Here is a 17452-nt window from a genome sequence, read left to right on the forward strand (position 1 = left end):
TTATTTTTTAACCTGGAATCTACTCCCCTAATATTTGAAGCACCAATGCCCGAATTTGGCTACAGAGGCAAAGGTGACAAACACTAGTAGTAGCAAAATTGTTTATTGCGGCAATGCTTTGTTTGGACCCATCTGATCATAAAACTGGAAAGAGAGTGGTACAACTAAACTAGTGTGCCAATAGTTGACTAATGGTTCTATAACTAATCTCCATTCAAGACACTAGCCAGCAGAATATATTGTAAAATGAACTGTTTTGATAAATTTATAGTCCATCACCTCCAAGGAGGCTCGCTTTTTACCATAATTTAACCTTGAGATAACTCTATGGTGAAACTTCTGGCTTAATTTGAGTACCATGGTACTAACTTTGTTAATGGTACTAATTTTGAAAGACTAATTAGTTTCCCCTCACATTTGGTGTTTCAATTCCCTAAACGATTGAAATATCGACAAAAGTGGAAAAGAGAAATGCCTTGCAGAACTTATAAAAGCTACATCATCCAGATAATTGCTGGAAAAGGACACATTTTCATTTTCCCTCATCTGGGTAGCATCCAGGGGCACATATTTATTGAACGACACCACCATGCAAAGGATGGTCTGCGAGGTCTTACGAAGCAAATCTTCTCCATAGATTTTCTTGGATATTAACACCAAGAACGGAAGCCAAAGATGTAAATGAGCTATTACTGCTCTCCAATAACCTGATCATCCCACTGTTTTCAATTACAAATTCCCTGTAATGCTCACAGTGGCAAAAAAAAAAATCAATTTTAAATAGTGAAAACATATTGCTAACTAAACAAAATTACCAATCAGAGGGAACCAAACTGAATTTATCATTTCAGTTTAGTCCGGTCTGGTTTCAGCACACCTTTGAACTTGAACCAAAGCATATATTGTACCAATGACGATTGTATGTCTAGAGTTTGTCCATGTTACCCTCATAATTCATCGAATATCGTGCAGCTTTGTTTTTTATCAACCCCCTTAGACCAAAAAAAAACAAAAGAACAAAATGACGATGAGAGCTAAAATGTTAATCAAAATTTTTTTATTGAGGGAATGCGCTTCCCTCCGTTCGTTCATAGTTCATACAATTCTGTAAAGGATGTTAAACTCTTAATGAATGAATCACTTCAATGAAAACTTTTGGGGGAAAAAATAGATGAATATTTTTTTTGCCTTGAGAACTAAAGAGGAAAAAAATCTGCATAAGGTGGTTGATTAGTCCTCCTTTTCCTGCCATGGGCCGTAGCTGTGGTGAACACAAGTAGTAACTTGATGCAGTACCCACCCTATTGCTAAATCGTTGAGAATATAAGAGTGAAATAAGGTGATAAGAAGAACATAAACTTATCAAGATTGTACAATTTGAACATTTTGGCAGGGATGAGTTCTTCCCCTTAAGTTTTTGGACTTTCAGAAGTGATGGCCCCAGCTTCTGTTTCTGTGGAGGTTTGCTGTGGAGTCTGTGAATCTGAGACCAAAATCAGTAATAAAATTTATTATGAGCATATTTATGTGAAAACAACAAACTAATAAGAGACATGGAGTCTAATTTAAAATTGTGCATATATATGTCTACATTTCCAGAAACAATGCCCCGCAAGTGATGTCTCACTGAGAAACAGGGGCCCTCTGCCTGCCTAGTTTGCATGTTAAGTCTTTATACATCACACTGGCCTGCGTGCATTGTAAATTTGGAAATCTAATGGCCATGCAACTACTATAAGAATATAGAGAGTCACTCTTTTACTGAACATTTATACAGCTACCAAAGACTCAGCATACAAAATGATGACAATTTGGGTTAGTACTGTTAAATTTAATGGGGGTTTCAAGACAAATTTTGGCAATCTTTCTTCCTCAAATTACACAAATATGTAGAGCCATTTTTTTTTAACCCGTCATATCTGAAGAGAGATTATGTGTTTGATCAGTCCAGTAGAAATGAAGAAGTGAATAATTTTGCCACTTAAATTTGGTTGAACCAAATCATATGGGAATAAAAGAAATGGTTAAAACAGTGGCAGTGCATAACACGGTTAGTGGGCCTCTCCATATTCGACCACTTGACTGCATGATCAGAATCAACCATCATCCTTGATACTGAAACCACATGCGGTCACTATTAGTTTACACTATGCTCCTCTGTCATGACTTTCTATTGACCCATCTTTGGGCCATGGCAATAACCAGACAGCTCATTCACATGTTTGAGGTTGCCCATGTGGCCCCGTCTCACCCCACCCCCTCTCCCCCCCTCCTTGGCGTATGCTACACTAAACCCTAATACTATATATTATCTCTGTCAGAGTGTGTATGTGAAAATCAGAGGAGGAAGAGACATAATTACTTCTTAAGAATCAATACAATAAGTTCATAACATCTACGTATAGCATTGGAAAAGTTGATAATTTTATGTTGGGATAAAATGGTAGTAAAAAAATGAAAGTAACAGTGACCGATGAAAAGTATTATTTACCTGTGGAAGAGGGAAAAGGATACCTAGTGAGATGAAAGGGCGGGGGAGGATAGGTGGAGAAGGACCCCTCCATCTGAGTAGGATAGTAGAGATAGGACGGTCCGGGGATACGTTGAGCCTGGGGTGCAGAAAAAGTTCCCCTAGGAGCTTGCAAAGAATACCCATAATAATATGGAGACCCCATTGTGGTAGATGATGATCCATACAGTTGATGATAGTATTGTGGCTGCTGAATTTGTGGATTATAGAGGGCCTGCAGCATTCCCATTCAATAACATTCTTATCATACATTCTTGGCTCAAGTTGTTTTTGCTTAATATTGAACAAATACAACTTATAATTATTATTGGTTTGAGCTGAATTATGATCTTAAGAAATTGAGAGAGAGAGAGAGGTTTAATAACTTACTTGGTGATACCCATAGTCAGGACTGTAAGTTGGGTACCTGTAGAGGTAGAATTGATCAAAATTTTAGTGGAAATAGGAGCAAACTACTTGAAATTAAAATTTAAAGAGAAAAAAAAAACTTTCCCTTGGAAGTAATTGCTAGAAGCAGAATCCTTATATAATAAGGAATTAATGGTAGCTAGCAAAAGGGACTTAATGCAAAGCTACCTTCAGGTCCTACCATGATAGCAATTGTTAGTACTAATGACAACATTGGCTATGGTAGGTACTGAATATTAATTCAAGGTATTTATCTAATAAAGTTTTACGCTCTAGTACGAAGATATCCAAGGACAATATTTATGTGCGTATATATATATATATATATATATAAAAGATACCTGATCAACAAATATATTTTAGTCAGGAATATTTCCTTCAGTACTAATATCTGGCCTTCTACTGATATATCTTTTCCTTTTCACACCGAAATATATACGTTCGTATGGGTAGTTACTGTCCCTACGCTCGTGCCCAAAGTTCCTTATTCTATTACTGAGCTCGTGAAGATTAAGCGCCAGAAGGTAACCTCTTTTGATTTTCCCCCTCAAAATAAATAAATGCAGCTAATAAATATAGGAAAAGTGGGAAAGAAAATGGGTATGCATGAATGTTAGATGATAAGGAAAAATGTAGCTCAAGCTTCTACTGATATTTAAACAAAGATAGAAACAGAGACAACAGCAATTGGATTTCATCATTTTACACTTGATTTCCATGCTTTTAACCATTTTTATTTATGTAGTTGTTGTTTTTTGTACTGCATTTACTAGCAAAACCCAAAGTAAAAGTTCAGAGTCACAAAAGTTAAAACCAATTAAGAGGAATTGGTCGTTTCTTCTATTGGAACTTTAATTAAATGCTTCTACACATCGAAATGTTAACTGTAAATGAGCTGGATCATTACTTGAAACTCTCTTGGCAGATGAGGGCATTGAACAAGTTAATTATTATAACCTTTATTTCTATTTCTTAACAATGTTTTGCTTTTACTCTGAGCTGCCAGGGTCTATAAGCAAATAGAAAGTTTATGGTACAGAGCATTAATTAGCAGGCTAAAAATTGATCTCTTTGTATAAACTCATCTTTCTACATCATTTGGGACCACTTTGATATATAAATTTGGCACTACAAAGCATTAGCCATAGTTTCTGCTAAACTTGCTGGATTTCCCAATTTGATTTACTGACTTAATTTTCTTATACCATAAGAATTAAACTACATTATGGATTGGTTAAATACGTGGAAGTATGACCATTTATAGTAAGGGATTGCAAACTCAAATGTATATATATCAGGATCATTAATGTCCATAACTCTTCATTGTTTCTTAATTAGTATAAAATTAATCAAGGATTCTGCCCCCTCTGATTAACATTTTTCATTTGTTGTTTTGGCCACAGCAATGCCCCAAGAGGCTCAGTTTTATGCCAGTATGCCACGTTATACCATTGACTGCATTGATATTGTAAGGTTCGCAATTTTTTATCTTAGTAAATGACAAATTTCTAGTCAAATGCAATATTGATTTACTATGTACAGACTGAGAGGCCAACTGTATTGTGGAAAGACAAAATTAAACATAATTCAAGATTAACATTAACATGTCTCAAGCAAAAGTTTTCAAGGGATGGAGAGCTTCATCTAAGTAGAGCATGAACAGTAAACAATAGCTTTAGTGAAAACAACAGGAGTGCTCACCCATAAGGTGGATAAATGACTGGAGGTGGTGGTGGCGGAGGTGGAGGAACTGGTGCTGCAACTCCACTATAAGATGGTCCACCTTGCTGTGCAACTCCCTGATAAGGACTGCTACCTTGATTTCTTCCTGCATTAAAAACCCAGCATATCCAACTCATTAATGTCATCATCTTTTTCAACGTGCAATAATTGAATGGGGAAAAGTGCAGCTCATATCAAAAAGAGTATGAGGACCTCGTGGCGGTGAAGGTCTAGGCCTTCCAAGTGAAGCAATGTTACAATTTGCTCTTCTTCCATCAATTACAGGGTTCGGATCAACACAAGCCCTCCGAGCTGATTCAGGGTCACGGAAAGTAACCTACAAAAATGCAGTAACAATATTTTTCAAACACCTTAAAGCACAAGAAACTTAGCCATTAAGGAAACGGGCATATAAGAACAAATTGGAAAAACTTACAAAGCCATATCCTTTGGATTTCCCTGTGTTTTTATCAGTGATGATTACAGCTTCGAGAATCTCTCCAAACTGCTCAAAATAGCTCCGCATTTCCTCTGTTGGTGTCTCCCAAGCTAGTCCCCCAACGAACACTTTTGTAAAGGTTGTGTCACCAAAAGGTGATCGGTAATGTGGGTAAGCCATGGCATCTAAACAAACAAAATGTCAAACGGATAACTTTCCTTTTGCATGAACTCTTTGGGTTGTATCACATTTACAGTTGACAAGAATGGAGAAAGCTGAATCTTCTGTTCCACCTCATTCCCTTTGCTTGTTGCTCTCTTACCGTGCTTGTCCCTATATCCATTCCCGGCCCCTTTTTTACCACATAAGAATCATTGAAGAGGGACAGAGAATGAGATGAAGCCTAGTTTATGATATTATAGAAGTTGTTGCTGTTGTTATTATTTGATGGGTTGGTTAATAAAAGAGAAAGCCAGAAAGGGGAAAAGAAAAAAGTAGTAGTTTAAAGAGAGAGAGAGAGAGAGAGAGTAACCCGACAGCTGCAAACGCTAATTTGCTGTCCATTGAGATATTGAGAGAGGGAAGTGAGGGGGTTGGCTTTGTAATATCGAATGACAGCTGCGTGACTAAACGCACTTGACCCTGTCTCTCCTGTCTCTGCATTAATATACTCTCCCAACCCCCCAATCAATAGTCCTTAGTTGTGTTTTGTGGTTTCTTCTGTATGTTCTCTTTTGAGTCCTGCCTCAGAACAACTCTTTTTCAGCTTCCTAAATCTTTATCTATGCATGACATGTAGTCTTAGTTGTTTGTTATTTATTGATGCAAAATTAAAATTTGGTGGGGCCTTTCACTGTGGGGTATATCTGCATGTTAACCAAAATCATCTGGCACATAATAATACTAATCTGAATTTACAGAAATAAATTATTAAATGTGATTGGTGTGTCTTGACCAAACCTAGAACAACATTGGTGATTACTCTTGGAGGAGCAATAAAAAATTTTTAAAAAAAACAACCTATGCAAATTAACAGTGATTGCTGGCCTAATATATATTTTCTTTAAGCAATAGTCTAAAGAGAACCTGACCTTGTCCACGCTGGTAGAGCATTTAGAAATCAACTAATCATCATTTGATAAGGACTTTAATTTGACTTCCTAATACACCCACTTCTTTCATACAAAAAGATCAAGATTCCAAGTTCATGTTTAAGCACTAAGAGTATCCTTGATATATAGAAATTTAATAAGCTTAATTAGAGTTAGGGATTGTGAATTTCTTTCTCCATTTTAAGCATTAAATTGTTGGTAAAATGCATAGATATATCCTCGCATATTCCCACATGAACCCATGTTCCTAAGCCTCCTCTAATCATAAGCTGTTGTATACAAAGCCAACCTCCAAACAACAAAAAGCAAAGAATATAACAGTTGGGATCACAACAAATATTAGTCAGTGAGTGGTGATCGATAATCATGTGCAAACGAAGGGGTCATGGGGCGGCTGCGTTGAAAACAAAATCTCAAACCCAATAATATATAATAGAATTTTTTGCTAACCATCTCATCAGATATCATTCCCCATTTGGTCAATCATAATAAACAAAGTTTGATGCCAAGCAAAGTGTTTGGGATTAGCAATGTTTTTATATTGGTTAATGGATGACCATTATATTGTCCACAACCCCCGCGAGGAGCACAATGTCCTGCCTTCTATCCTCGGGGAAAGGGCGGGCTTTCGGCTTTTGAAGGATTCTTCCACATTTCCCAATTGGAAATGCATGTTTGTCATATCCCTTGTTGTAAAGCTAGCCTGGTTTTAAAGGACAACGGAGCTCTCTCTAAACAAAGCTTTTTGCTGATGAGAAGAGAAGCGAGCGCACAGCACAGGCAAAGAAAGGAGGATAAAAAATAAAAGGGGTCATTTACCTTAGCTTGTTGCCAGCGTTAGGGACGAGGGGACAGCTATGGGAACCTCTAGTTTATGAAAACTGTACAAGTCCGTGAACTGGCAGTTCTCTCCACGTGGGGTCGTATCACTCTTTGAGAAAAATGAGCTGGATTTCATCTACTTTCTTTCGCAACAAAGGATATAATTTCTCTCTTTCTTTTTCTTTTTTTTTTTTTGAGTTTTATAATTTTCTTTCTTTTCATGGGCGACCCACCCCACTGGGTCCATCAACCAAGCCAATCAAAAGGCTATTTAAAGTTGCAGTCCTGCGCATTTCTCAACCCAACGCCCAACACCCAGATATTGTTTTCAGAAAAATAAAGCATTTTTTCTCCAATATTCTTTCCTCAGAGTCTGCCATTTATGGTAGTCATGCTTCAATTCTCCCACCACCAAGAAGATTGCCCCTTTTTTTGGGTATAGCTTGTGAACCACTGTTCCATTACCTGATTCCAAAAAGCTGATTTCCTTTCACTTTCTTTTTGATATCTTCGCACTTCTTGAAACTTGGAACTCCTAAATCATAATTGCCTTGTGAAAATCCTTTCATCAAATACTTTAGTTCAATTCCCAAAGTACTTTTCTAATCAAATATTCAATACCTTAAAAGTTTTTCACCCCATAATAAGTCCATACATTCATTAACCAAAAGAGGTGAGTCGGAATACATCTTGATAATAATTGAGATTCGCATATTAACTTCAAACGGAATTATGAAAGTAGTCGCAACGAGATGATTAATTGCAATTGGTCTTTAAAAAAATCTTTGCTCTGTATTAAAGCAACAACCTAGATCCATGGAAGGGAACCTATGTCCGGAAAAATCAAAAGCCTTGGTCAAAATTATTGACTTATAGCTGAGCAGTCTTCAGACATTGGGTGCAGGTCTACCCCCATTTGGGTGCAAAAACACATGGTGTTATTTATAGGGAGTAGGGGACATGTCCATCATCTCACTCAAAATAACTTGGCACAAATTCGATCATGAACTACCCCAATGTCTCCCAATAAATGGAAAAAAAATAGAGGATGACAAGAAATTAACTTAAAACTTTAAGCTGCTTTAACTCTTGATTAAATGTTGTTAATAAATTTACAATGTCCTGTCTGTGAGATGGAATGCAATTAAGCTTGAAGGTGTAGCGTTCAAGACCTATATTTGAACACCCTATAAGAAGGCATTCAAAGACCCTAAACTGCCTACTCGTGTAAATTAATGGGCTTTGAAGATTGGGGTGGCGCCACTCTTCATGATGCAGAAAACCTAGCATTAGGCATTCAGAACTAGATCACCAAACTATGGGTTTCAAATTTATAGTCTTTGTATTCGAATGTGATACTCATATTTTGCTTGAAACGAGGGAAGGAAGGAGTCCACCAGGTCGAATGCATTTCCTGTTTTTCTTCTTAACTTCTTTTTTCTTTACACATGGCTGAAGTCAGTTAACGTTGTTTTGTTGCATAGCAATACGCAGGCTGACGAAGATTGAAATGGTAGTCTCCTTTGCCGGAAGGATGGGTGGCAAGTTGGCAACTATGGGAAATTGACTTGATGAACTGAATTTATTGAGAAGCACGTAATGTCCTACCATGGGCCGGCAATTTTATGGACATTACCTGCCCAATAATCCAATGGGAAGCCAAAATACCAATCAGACTGATTGACAAAAGATAATGAAAGAAAAATAAAGGTAATTGGCTGGAAATAATAAATAAGTAAATATATATATATGATGAACTTAGAGATCTACCATCTGCCATCCTGAGCTGAGTAAATAAAAATTCTCTCACCCATTCTCATGAGTCGAATTGTGGACCGATGAGGTTGCCCATCACCCATCAAGGCTGCGAGCCAGCACTATATTTTGGGTGGCCTTAGATGTCTATGTTGTAACATGTGGCCAAGTTTGGACCAAGCTGGGCATTTGAAAGCTCTGCAAAGCTTGGATTATTAATTATATTTAGATTTTTAGTTTATAGTTATAATATTTTAGATATAATGTTCAAATAAGTTTAAATTATTTAAAAATATTCATATATGTCCTTATACTTTTGTTACATCCAATCAAGTTCTTATACTTTTATTTTAAATCAAATAAATTTTTATTATTAATTATTAACTAATTGTCATTAATAAAAATATCACTTATCATTTTATATCTACATAGCATTGATACGGAATTGATGTGGAGGTGGAAAAATATTATATAATCATGTCATCATCAATTATGATATATCAAAAAATCACATCATAATCAATTATAATATTTTAATATGCTACATTAGCATCACACGATATAAATAACAAAATGACATTTTAACTAAGTCAATCATTAATTATAAGAGCTTATTTGACTCAAAATAAAAAATATAAAAATTTATTTGATTCAAAATAAAAGTATAAGGGTTTGATTAAATACAATAAAAGTATAAAGACTTATTTAACTTTTCTTAAATTGTTTAGAAATTTTTTTTGTATATTATGCCAATATTTTAAAGATTATTTGGTGCTAAGAATTCAAATTTCATGTTAATTTATAGATTTAAATAACAAGCTTGAGTTTCAAAAACTAGATCCAGCTGTATTTCTTTTTTCCTTCTTTGAATTAAACCGAGCTGAGGTAAGCATTAATGTCATTGATTGATAATGTACCATAGAAGTTTAATCCAATAATAAAAGGTTGGCTTTAACGGTTTTAATTTTCTCTTATTACAAGCCATAAGGTTAAGATTTGAGAATGCCCCTCCCTTTTTAAACTTTCCATATTGGTATTTATTTGCATAGATAAACACGTAATAATTAATTATTACGTTTGACGTCGTGTAATACTTAATTTTATTTATTTTTAAAAAATTTTTAAATAATAATTATATACTGAATTAGAGATGTATTATGTTTTTATCTGTAGTAAATAATAATTATATGTTGAACATAAAGTTACATATTCTATAAATTACTGAAATTAATATAAGTGTATATTTAATTGAAATTTTATTAACACGTAAACTTTGTCTTATGTGCAAAACATATATTATAGATTATAAATACAGAAACTAATTCACATGGGCTAGAAACAACAAAAAGGAAAAACTGGTATCTGGTACTAAACCTGCCTTAGGTTTATGAATAAGTTCTGAGTTGGATCTCTGACCGGACACAGTAACTATCAGCAGCCAATGGGCTGCAAAAATATGGCCTTTTCTTATTTACCAAAGTGTGGGCTTGTGGTCCAGATTTAAATAGGTTAAAGCAATCTGAAAGATACATTGAAGGTTATATTATGTCAAGGGGTGGTGGCGCAGTTGGCTAGCGCGTAGGTCTCATAGCTTCTGAGTTATCCTGAGGTCGAGAGTTCGAGCCTCTCTCACCCCATGTTTTTCTCTTTTCTTTCCTTTAAAACTAATACTGATAACTACTACTCATAAAATCCTCTCACCCCGTATATTTCTTTTTTTCTCCCTTTTAAAACTAATACTAATAAATCTTTTTTCTCTCTTTTAAAATTTCTTTTTCTTTTTTTGCCCTTTTAAAACTAAAACTAATACTAATAAAATCCATTAGGAGTGGGTGTCTGTCAGTCATAGGCATGTGGGTCTGGGAATTTTTCCTTTTATGGTGACAGTACCAGACGCAACATGACGATCGTGGGATGTTCACCTTTTTAACGTTAGCAACACCAACACATATGTAGTCATTGTCCTCCCTCGTCATGCTTACGCTATTTTGCGTCACTCATGCCAATGGTCACCCTGGATGCAAGGTTTCGACGCTTGTCGTTACTATTATATTTCTGTAGCTGAATCAGAATCAGACAACATGCAATGCAATGCATTACGCACAGATCAGCACTGTCAAGTTTGTGTCTCTGTCTATATCAATGTCCAAACCTGGACTCAACTAAGTTGCCATGTGAATTCGAGTGAACTTCATTTTTTTGTGTTCGTTTTGATGAAATGACTTCAAGCAAGGGAAAGGGAAAACCCAAGTTGAGGTACATTAATCCCAAGTTGACGTATATTAATCAAGAGAAGAGTCCACGTTGGGAAATGTCATTACTCGTTACCTGCCGCATTCTATCTAATGGTTCCTTGCCAATTCAAAGGGTTGGGCTTTCTCTGTACTTGACACTTTAAGACCTCTGGCCCATTTTGGAATGGATTACGCATATGCTTTCTTTTTGGATTCATTTTCACTTTTTGAAGTTTAGCTTACAAAGATTTTCTTTTACTTTTTTACTGTCGCATAATGTTTTTCTATTTTTTATTTTCAAATTCTTTTTTAAAAAGGTAGTTAAAATAATAGGAGAAGTCAATACTTAGTATGTAAAAATTAAGTGAATTGTAACTTTAAAATTATTTTTTTAAAAAAATCATATTGACGGTTCAATATTTAGATAATTATTTCTTATTAATTTGATGAATCAATAGGCGTGTTTTTCAAGTCAATTACACTAACTATCCAATTAATAACTAATCCGGGGAGTCACCAAGTCCGATCACCGAATGGGTTCGGATAACTATGATCCTTAATATGTTGTTCATTCCAATGAAAAACTGTATGCCTATGGCTATTCCTAGACTTGCTGCGACATGGCTGAACAATTTCCAATTTATAAACTATAAACCACCTTGGATTTTAACAGAGAACAAACACTAGGGATAAGTTCAATTACTTTGCGAACAGTTAACCCTGTTAATCACTCCGCTGTCACGGTTATCTAGCTTAGTTTGAGCACTTTGGCAGTGCCTTACCTACTTGCACTTCCCCTGAATCCTGGGGTCCATGGATATTATTGGGACCTTTGGGAATCAGAACATGTAAAATGATCTAGAATAAAGGGGTCATCTGCTTTTACATGTCCTGGCCTTGTAATCTTGGATGATGCGTGGAATAAAGTTGCCATTTGCACTTTCTTGCCTCCCATATCTGATCTTCGCAGATGTATGGAGAGCTGAACAAAGTTGAGGATGCTGTCTTTTTATACTATCACCAATCGTCCTTGCAGTCCAGAATAACGAAAGGCTGGGACCTGAAGAATTGAGGGAGGTACATGCATTTATTCTTCAAAAAATTCATTACCAGATCCCAAAGCTAGTGGTCCTCCCTTCTTCCATTTATTTTCTTTATTTTTAATTGTTTTTACTTTCCCAAACCTATTGATGACGTTAGAGGTGGTTGTTGCATATTTAATATGATTCGTTGCTGTTGGTCATGATTCTCAGCCACCTCAATGCCTATGCCTATTCTCTTAATAAGACAACAGTTTTTTACGGAGCATTTCCAAGCCTTGTACAATCCCGATCCGATTAGAGATTTATTTGTGTGGCCAAATCTCGGCTACTTGAATTAATGATCTCGTTACCATTCAATATTTCAATTTGCATGGGATATAGAAGAAGTCATTCCGAAAATTGTTGGCTCTTTGGGTTTGAAGGACAGAGACTTTGTCTTGGACAAGGTATAAAATTGAAAGCTTTGGCAAGTTGTTGTTGGTCCTCTAAAAAAATTGGAAATGTCATAATCATGGTAAGCCAAAAGCTTAAGTGGGGTTGGTTGAATAGATACATCCACCAGGTTAACTTAAATCCAAAAGAAGTTTCTGGAATCGATCTATTTTGTTTCTTCTGCTCCTTGTGTGACATTCAAATGGTAATTCTTTAATATTCGAGTAATTGATATGGCTATTGCTTAGTAGTATCATTTTTCTCGACTGCGTACCATATATATAAAAAAGAGTAGGAATTATTCCTTTCCATTTCTGGGCTCAGTCCCCACAGAATGAATGCTTCAACATTTCATTCAGGAATTTTCAATCAGGCTTCAGTGCAAGGAAAACTACTTACCTTGGGAAGTGGGAACATATCTTATCTTCCTAACCATCCTATGTGGCTATGTCTCTGGTTCAAAACCATTATCCAATTTAATGCTTTTAGCCTCAACGAGAGCCTAGACTGACAATTGAGGACTGAAAGGTGAGAGCTTAATTATTTCATTTAAGCAAATTAAAATACTCAAACTTTCTTCCCTCACAGTTGATTTTTTACCATATCTTGAAGTTCTTCATCTGAGTTTTTTCATCGTGCTAATTCCCTTATGCCCCTTCGACATGACAGTAACAAATTGTAAGTCAGGCATTAATTTGCCCGTCCCATATTTTTTTTTTCATGAAGTGGCAAATCAGTGAGTAAACTAGGTACAGACTCTGGAGAAGGGGCTACTTGAATCATATGGTGCCCCATGCAGAATTCATGACTCTGCTTTCATTGAGAACTCGCAGGCCATCCCATCATTTCAAAGATATCCGTATGGGGTGCTTGCCCGCCTGCTTGCTTACTTCACTGCCTCGAATTATACAGCTCTCGGTTCCATGTTTACACCAATCTGTGAACTGCTGAAGCTTGAATGTGAATATACATTACCCACGAGGTGAACTGATTTTGGTAAATCAGCCTGGCAGTAAAAATTGTTTATTCCTTCTCGACTAAGTTGCTTATGTTTTGATCCCAAATCATTACAGATCATTAACATTTTTCTCATTCCTGGTGCTAAATTTTAGTCCATTTGGAAACGGCGTTTTGTTGGATACTTTGATTCTGCAGGGTCTTTAGTGGTGTCAGGGGACCTATGAAAGCAGCTGATATGGAGAACTCATGCAAATTTTTATGATTATTGCTACAAGGAGTGGAATGAGGCAGGGAAAATTAATTATGACTTTCGCCTAATCAACAAAGTTGGAAATAGGAGCGCCCCACATTTTTAAACACATCACATGTAGTGGGGAATTGTTGAGGTTTATATAATCAGATAGGTCGGTGGGCCTAAGCTTGCAAATAATGGCCTCCAATTCTCGCAATTATTATTCCATTGGATTGAGACATTTTACATCTTATTTTAGCAGACTTTACAGTGGATGATGAGTTTTTCGTTATCATCCTTGATTTGATGTGGCAGAAAATGAATAATGCCCTTGGTCATCCGCCTAATAATGGCCAATTTTCCACTAAGTTTTGTGGAGTGTGGGCTCCCATTCCCATATCATCTAATTTGTCCATGCTAGGTGCCGGATTCTATCAAGATTAATAGAAACTATGGGTTATCAGGCTATTATGCCGTTCAGAAGAGAACTCAATGAGCCTAACTAAATTTGTCTTATTAATGAGCAGTTACAGTCACTTCCAATACTGCATGTATATCAATTAAAGTATCAGTTTCAGATGTGGATACATGTTTATCATATATAATCTTGTCATTTTTTAAAAGATAATGCTTTCTTCTGTTTAACATTTGTTGGCATTCATTGGATTTTCCATTATCTTTAAAAAAAAAAAAAAGCTACCAAAACCTTAAATTGTCAATCATTTTGATGCTTCCCCCCCCCCCCCCCCCCCCCCCATCAAATGATATGATGTCTGCTGTTAAAGTCACTAAACATGCATGGCACGCTCGAATGAGCCTTGTTTAAGTCTTAAGTCACTCTAATTTCTAACGGAAAGTTGTCTGGTGACAGAACCATGTGGCTGCACCAGCCCATTCAACAGCCCAAAGCGGCTCGTGCTGTGTCCCTTCCATATCACAGCACCTGGGTCCAGCCCATCTTCCTTTTGTCAGTCATGCTGGCAACATGTACTTCTTTTAAATTAATTCCTCGTTGATTTTTTATAATTAATATTACTAATAGTTAAATTGAATATAGGAATGCAAACAAGTTTATTATAGCAGTATTCACTACACTAAAACCTAAAAAAGGAAAACGGAAAAAAGGACCTGAAATGAATAAAAACACCAATGCCGATGGATTCAACATTTCTAGCTACAGGCACAAAACATGTGATTTCTTGCCACCGACGCACACTACATTTTTCATTGATGGCTGGCTGCCCTTCCATCAATGATGGGTCTGCATATACCACCTTCAATCCCCAAGTGCTATACACACGTATTTTTCTCTTGAAAAAGAGTATGTCCACTGTCGGCGTATAAATACAAAACTTTGGAAACTATAAGATAGTGTTTTGATATTTTCTTTTCCTTTTTTTTTTAATTTTCACTTCAGATAATTTAATAATGCTGGTGGGTCATGAGTAGGCAACATCAGGTGTTGAAAGTATGGAAGTTGCGGCCCATTCATTGTTCTTGGTTATATTGTAAATTTGGAGGTTCCCTTCGTAAAATTTTTCTTTTTAAGTCTCAAAAATTACGTTGCTGCTGGTCTAGTGCAAACGCATCGTTACTGCTAAGCCAGTTGCTGCTGGTCTAGTACTATAAGTGTCCAAAGAGTCTCCTTAGCGGAGAGGATTATTATTATATCAATTAACCTAATAATTAAAACTAAAACTTGATTCGATATGTCCCTAAAAACGCGTCAGCATCATTTTTTCTTTATGATTCTCAATTAATAAAAGTATAAAGCCAATAAAAAAAAGGAAAATTTATTTATTTATACACTTTATAAGATTTATGCGTGTAAAGGCTTTGAATTTGTGTCCGTAGACTTCGAAAAAATTGCTGGCAATTGGAGAACGGATCCTGCAGGGACCACGGTGGTCCTGCTTCCATCTGATTATTTCACCGACGCAGACTATTCACGTAATTTAGGCTGCAATTACGGGGAAAGCATAAGGTTATAGGGTCAAAATAATTAATGGGTTTGGTATTTAATGGGAGTAGGATCACCGACGTCGTTTTCATGTGAAACGTATTTGACTTTACTGCGACCTTTATGTAGATGAGCCTACCTTATAGATCCATCCTGAATTGGGGACTGTATTTTATTGGGCGTAATGCTCAAATTAATCAAAAACGGAAGTCAAAGGGAGGATCAAGATCCACTTAGGAAATGTGTAGTGGAATGTGATCTTATCTTTGAATTTGTGTACCAATATATAATAAACCTGCTTGCTTTAAACTATAGCTAAGTATGAATACCACATCAGGTAAAAAAGAAATAGTGACCATTGATGAATTAATTTTACTTTGTAAAAGATTCAATAATCGAGTCGTGATATTTTTTTGAAAAAAAAAGTGATTTATTCATTATTTTATAATTAAAAATATATAAAAAAAAGAACAATAAGTACTAGAATGAAGCAAGAGAATACAAAGATGATGATCACAAAGTTTTCCCCGTAGAAACAAAAAGAAAATGCAGGCAGAGGAGCAAAGCAAACCCCACCAAGGCAGCTTTAATAAGCTTCGAACAGTCAAAACGTATATCATATGCGATAGGAAATTAATTCCATCACATTACATTAGCACATTGTCAGGCTGAAAATTTCCGTACGGAGGTAAGTCTGAAAGCACGATACTCTCTTCTTCTTTTTTTTTTTTTTAATTTGCTAGTGGACCCCTTCGACTGTGAGATCGTGGTTCAGAAACGTGGGGCATCTTGGGTTGAGACTTAACAAGACTGTTTTTTTTTTATTTAAAGAATAGTTTCATTCAAAATTTTTGAACAAAAAATATATGTATTTATTACTGAACTAATGTTTTAAGGTGATTTAAGATTGTTTTTGATTTGTCTTAATTTTCTTCATGGTCAAGGATTTGAGTAGTCATGAACCCCTGAAACAAGCAGAAAGTCTTTCAAAGTCTCTCATAATAAGTGTGGCTGAGACCTAATTATCAAAAAAAAAAAAAAGAAAATTGGATGAGACCTAGATAGTCGTGGGATTCAAAGCCACATTGAAATATGGAAATAAAAAGGCATCCACTCAAGTGTATTTCACTCTTGAAATTGGCTAAGATGTATCAACCTTGAAGAACAAGTTTTGGTGGAGAGTCACCACATTATACCGGTGATATTTCATTATCAAATTGACATTACTTTAAAAAAAAAATCATCAAATGAGATAGAAAAAGAGGAAAAAAAGCAAGAGGAAAAGACATCCTTCGCTAACCACTACAACATAGAAATAGTCCATTCATTGTCCACATAATTTTTATTCAAAAGGAGCAGCGATGTGATAAACATAGGTTGATTTGATTTGTGATAAAAACATATCAACCACTAAAGAGAATTGGATCCTATTTTAGTAGAATTCTAATTAATGAACTCCATTAATTTGAGCAGTGTGATGGGATATTGCTGTAAAAAAAAAAAAAAGTTAAGTCATCTTCAATATTATAAAGTAAACACCACGACAATCAAGGAATCTTTGATTCCCTCTCTTGTACACATAAGGAAGGACAATTTTGTTTTTTTGGAAAAAAAAAAGAATAGAATGAATGAGCAGTCCGAATAGGTATTAAAGTCGTGGATTGGAACCTTGTCGGTTGAAACTTCCTACTTACAAACAAAAACCACATAACACTATCGTATGTATGTAGATCGAGTGGTTTTCCCTCAGGCCTCATCCAACCAAAAAGTTTTAACGTCGACGCTTGAAAACTACTTGGGGTC

General features: G+C 35.7%; 1 protein-coding gene and 1 non-coding gene across 2 annotated transcripts; one reads left to right on the plus strand and one right to left on the minus strand.

Moving 5' to 3' along the window:
- LOC18592140 (RNA-binding protein 24) lies at positions 1316–5806 on the minus strand. The gene is made up of 6 exons (XM_018125328.1): positions 5097–5806; positions 4874–4997; positions 4640–4766; positions 2900–2936; positions 2492–2744; positions 1316–1483 (listed from the first exon to the last, which is right to left on the minus strand). The coding sequence occupies exons 1-6, from the start codon at positions 5277–5279 to the stop codon at positions 1410–1412; spliced, it is 798 nt and encodes a 265-aa protein (XP_017980817.1). The 5' UTR covers positions 5280–5806; the 3' UTR covers positions 1316–1409.
- TRNAM-CAU lies at positions 10341–10425 on the plus strand. Its single transcript is given in 2 exon segments — positions 10341–10378; positions 10390–10425. It is a non-coding gene; the product is annotated as a tRNA-Met (tRNA).

Source organism: Theobroma cacao, chromosome 8, assembly GCF_000208745.1.
Source record: "Theobroma cacao cultivar B97-61/B2 chromosome 8, Criollo_cocoa_genome_V2, whole genome shotgun sequence".
NCBI lineage: Eukaryota > Viridiplantae > Streptophyta > Magnoliopsida > Malvales > Malvaceae > Theobroma > Theobroma cacao.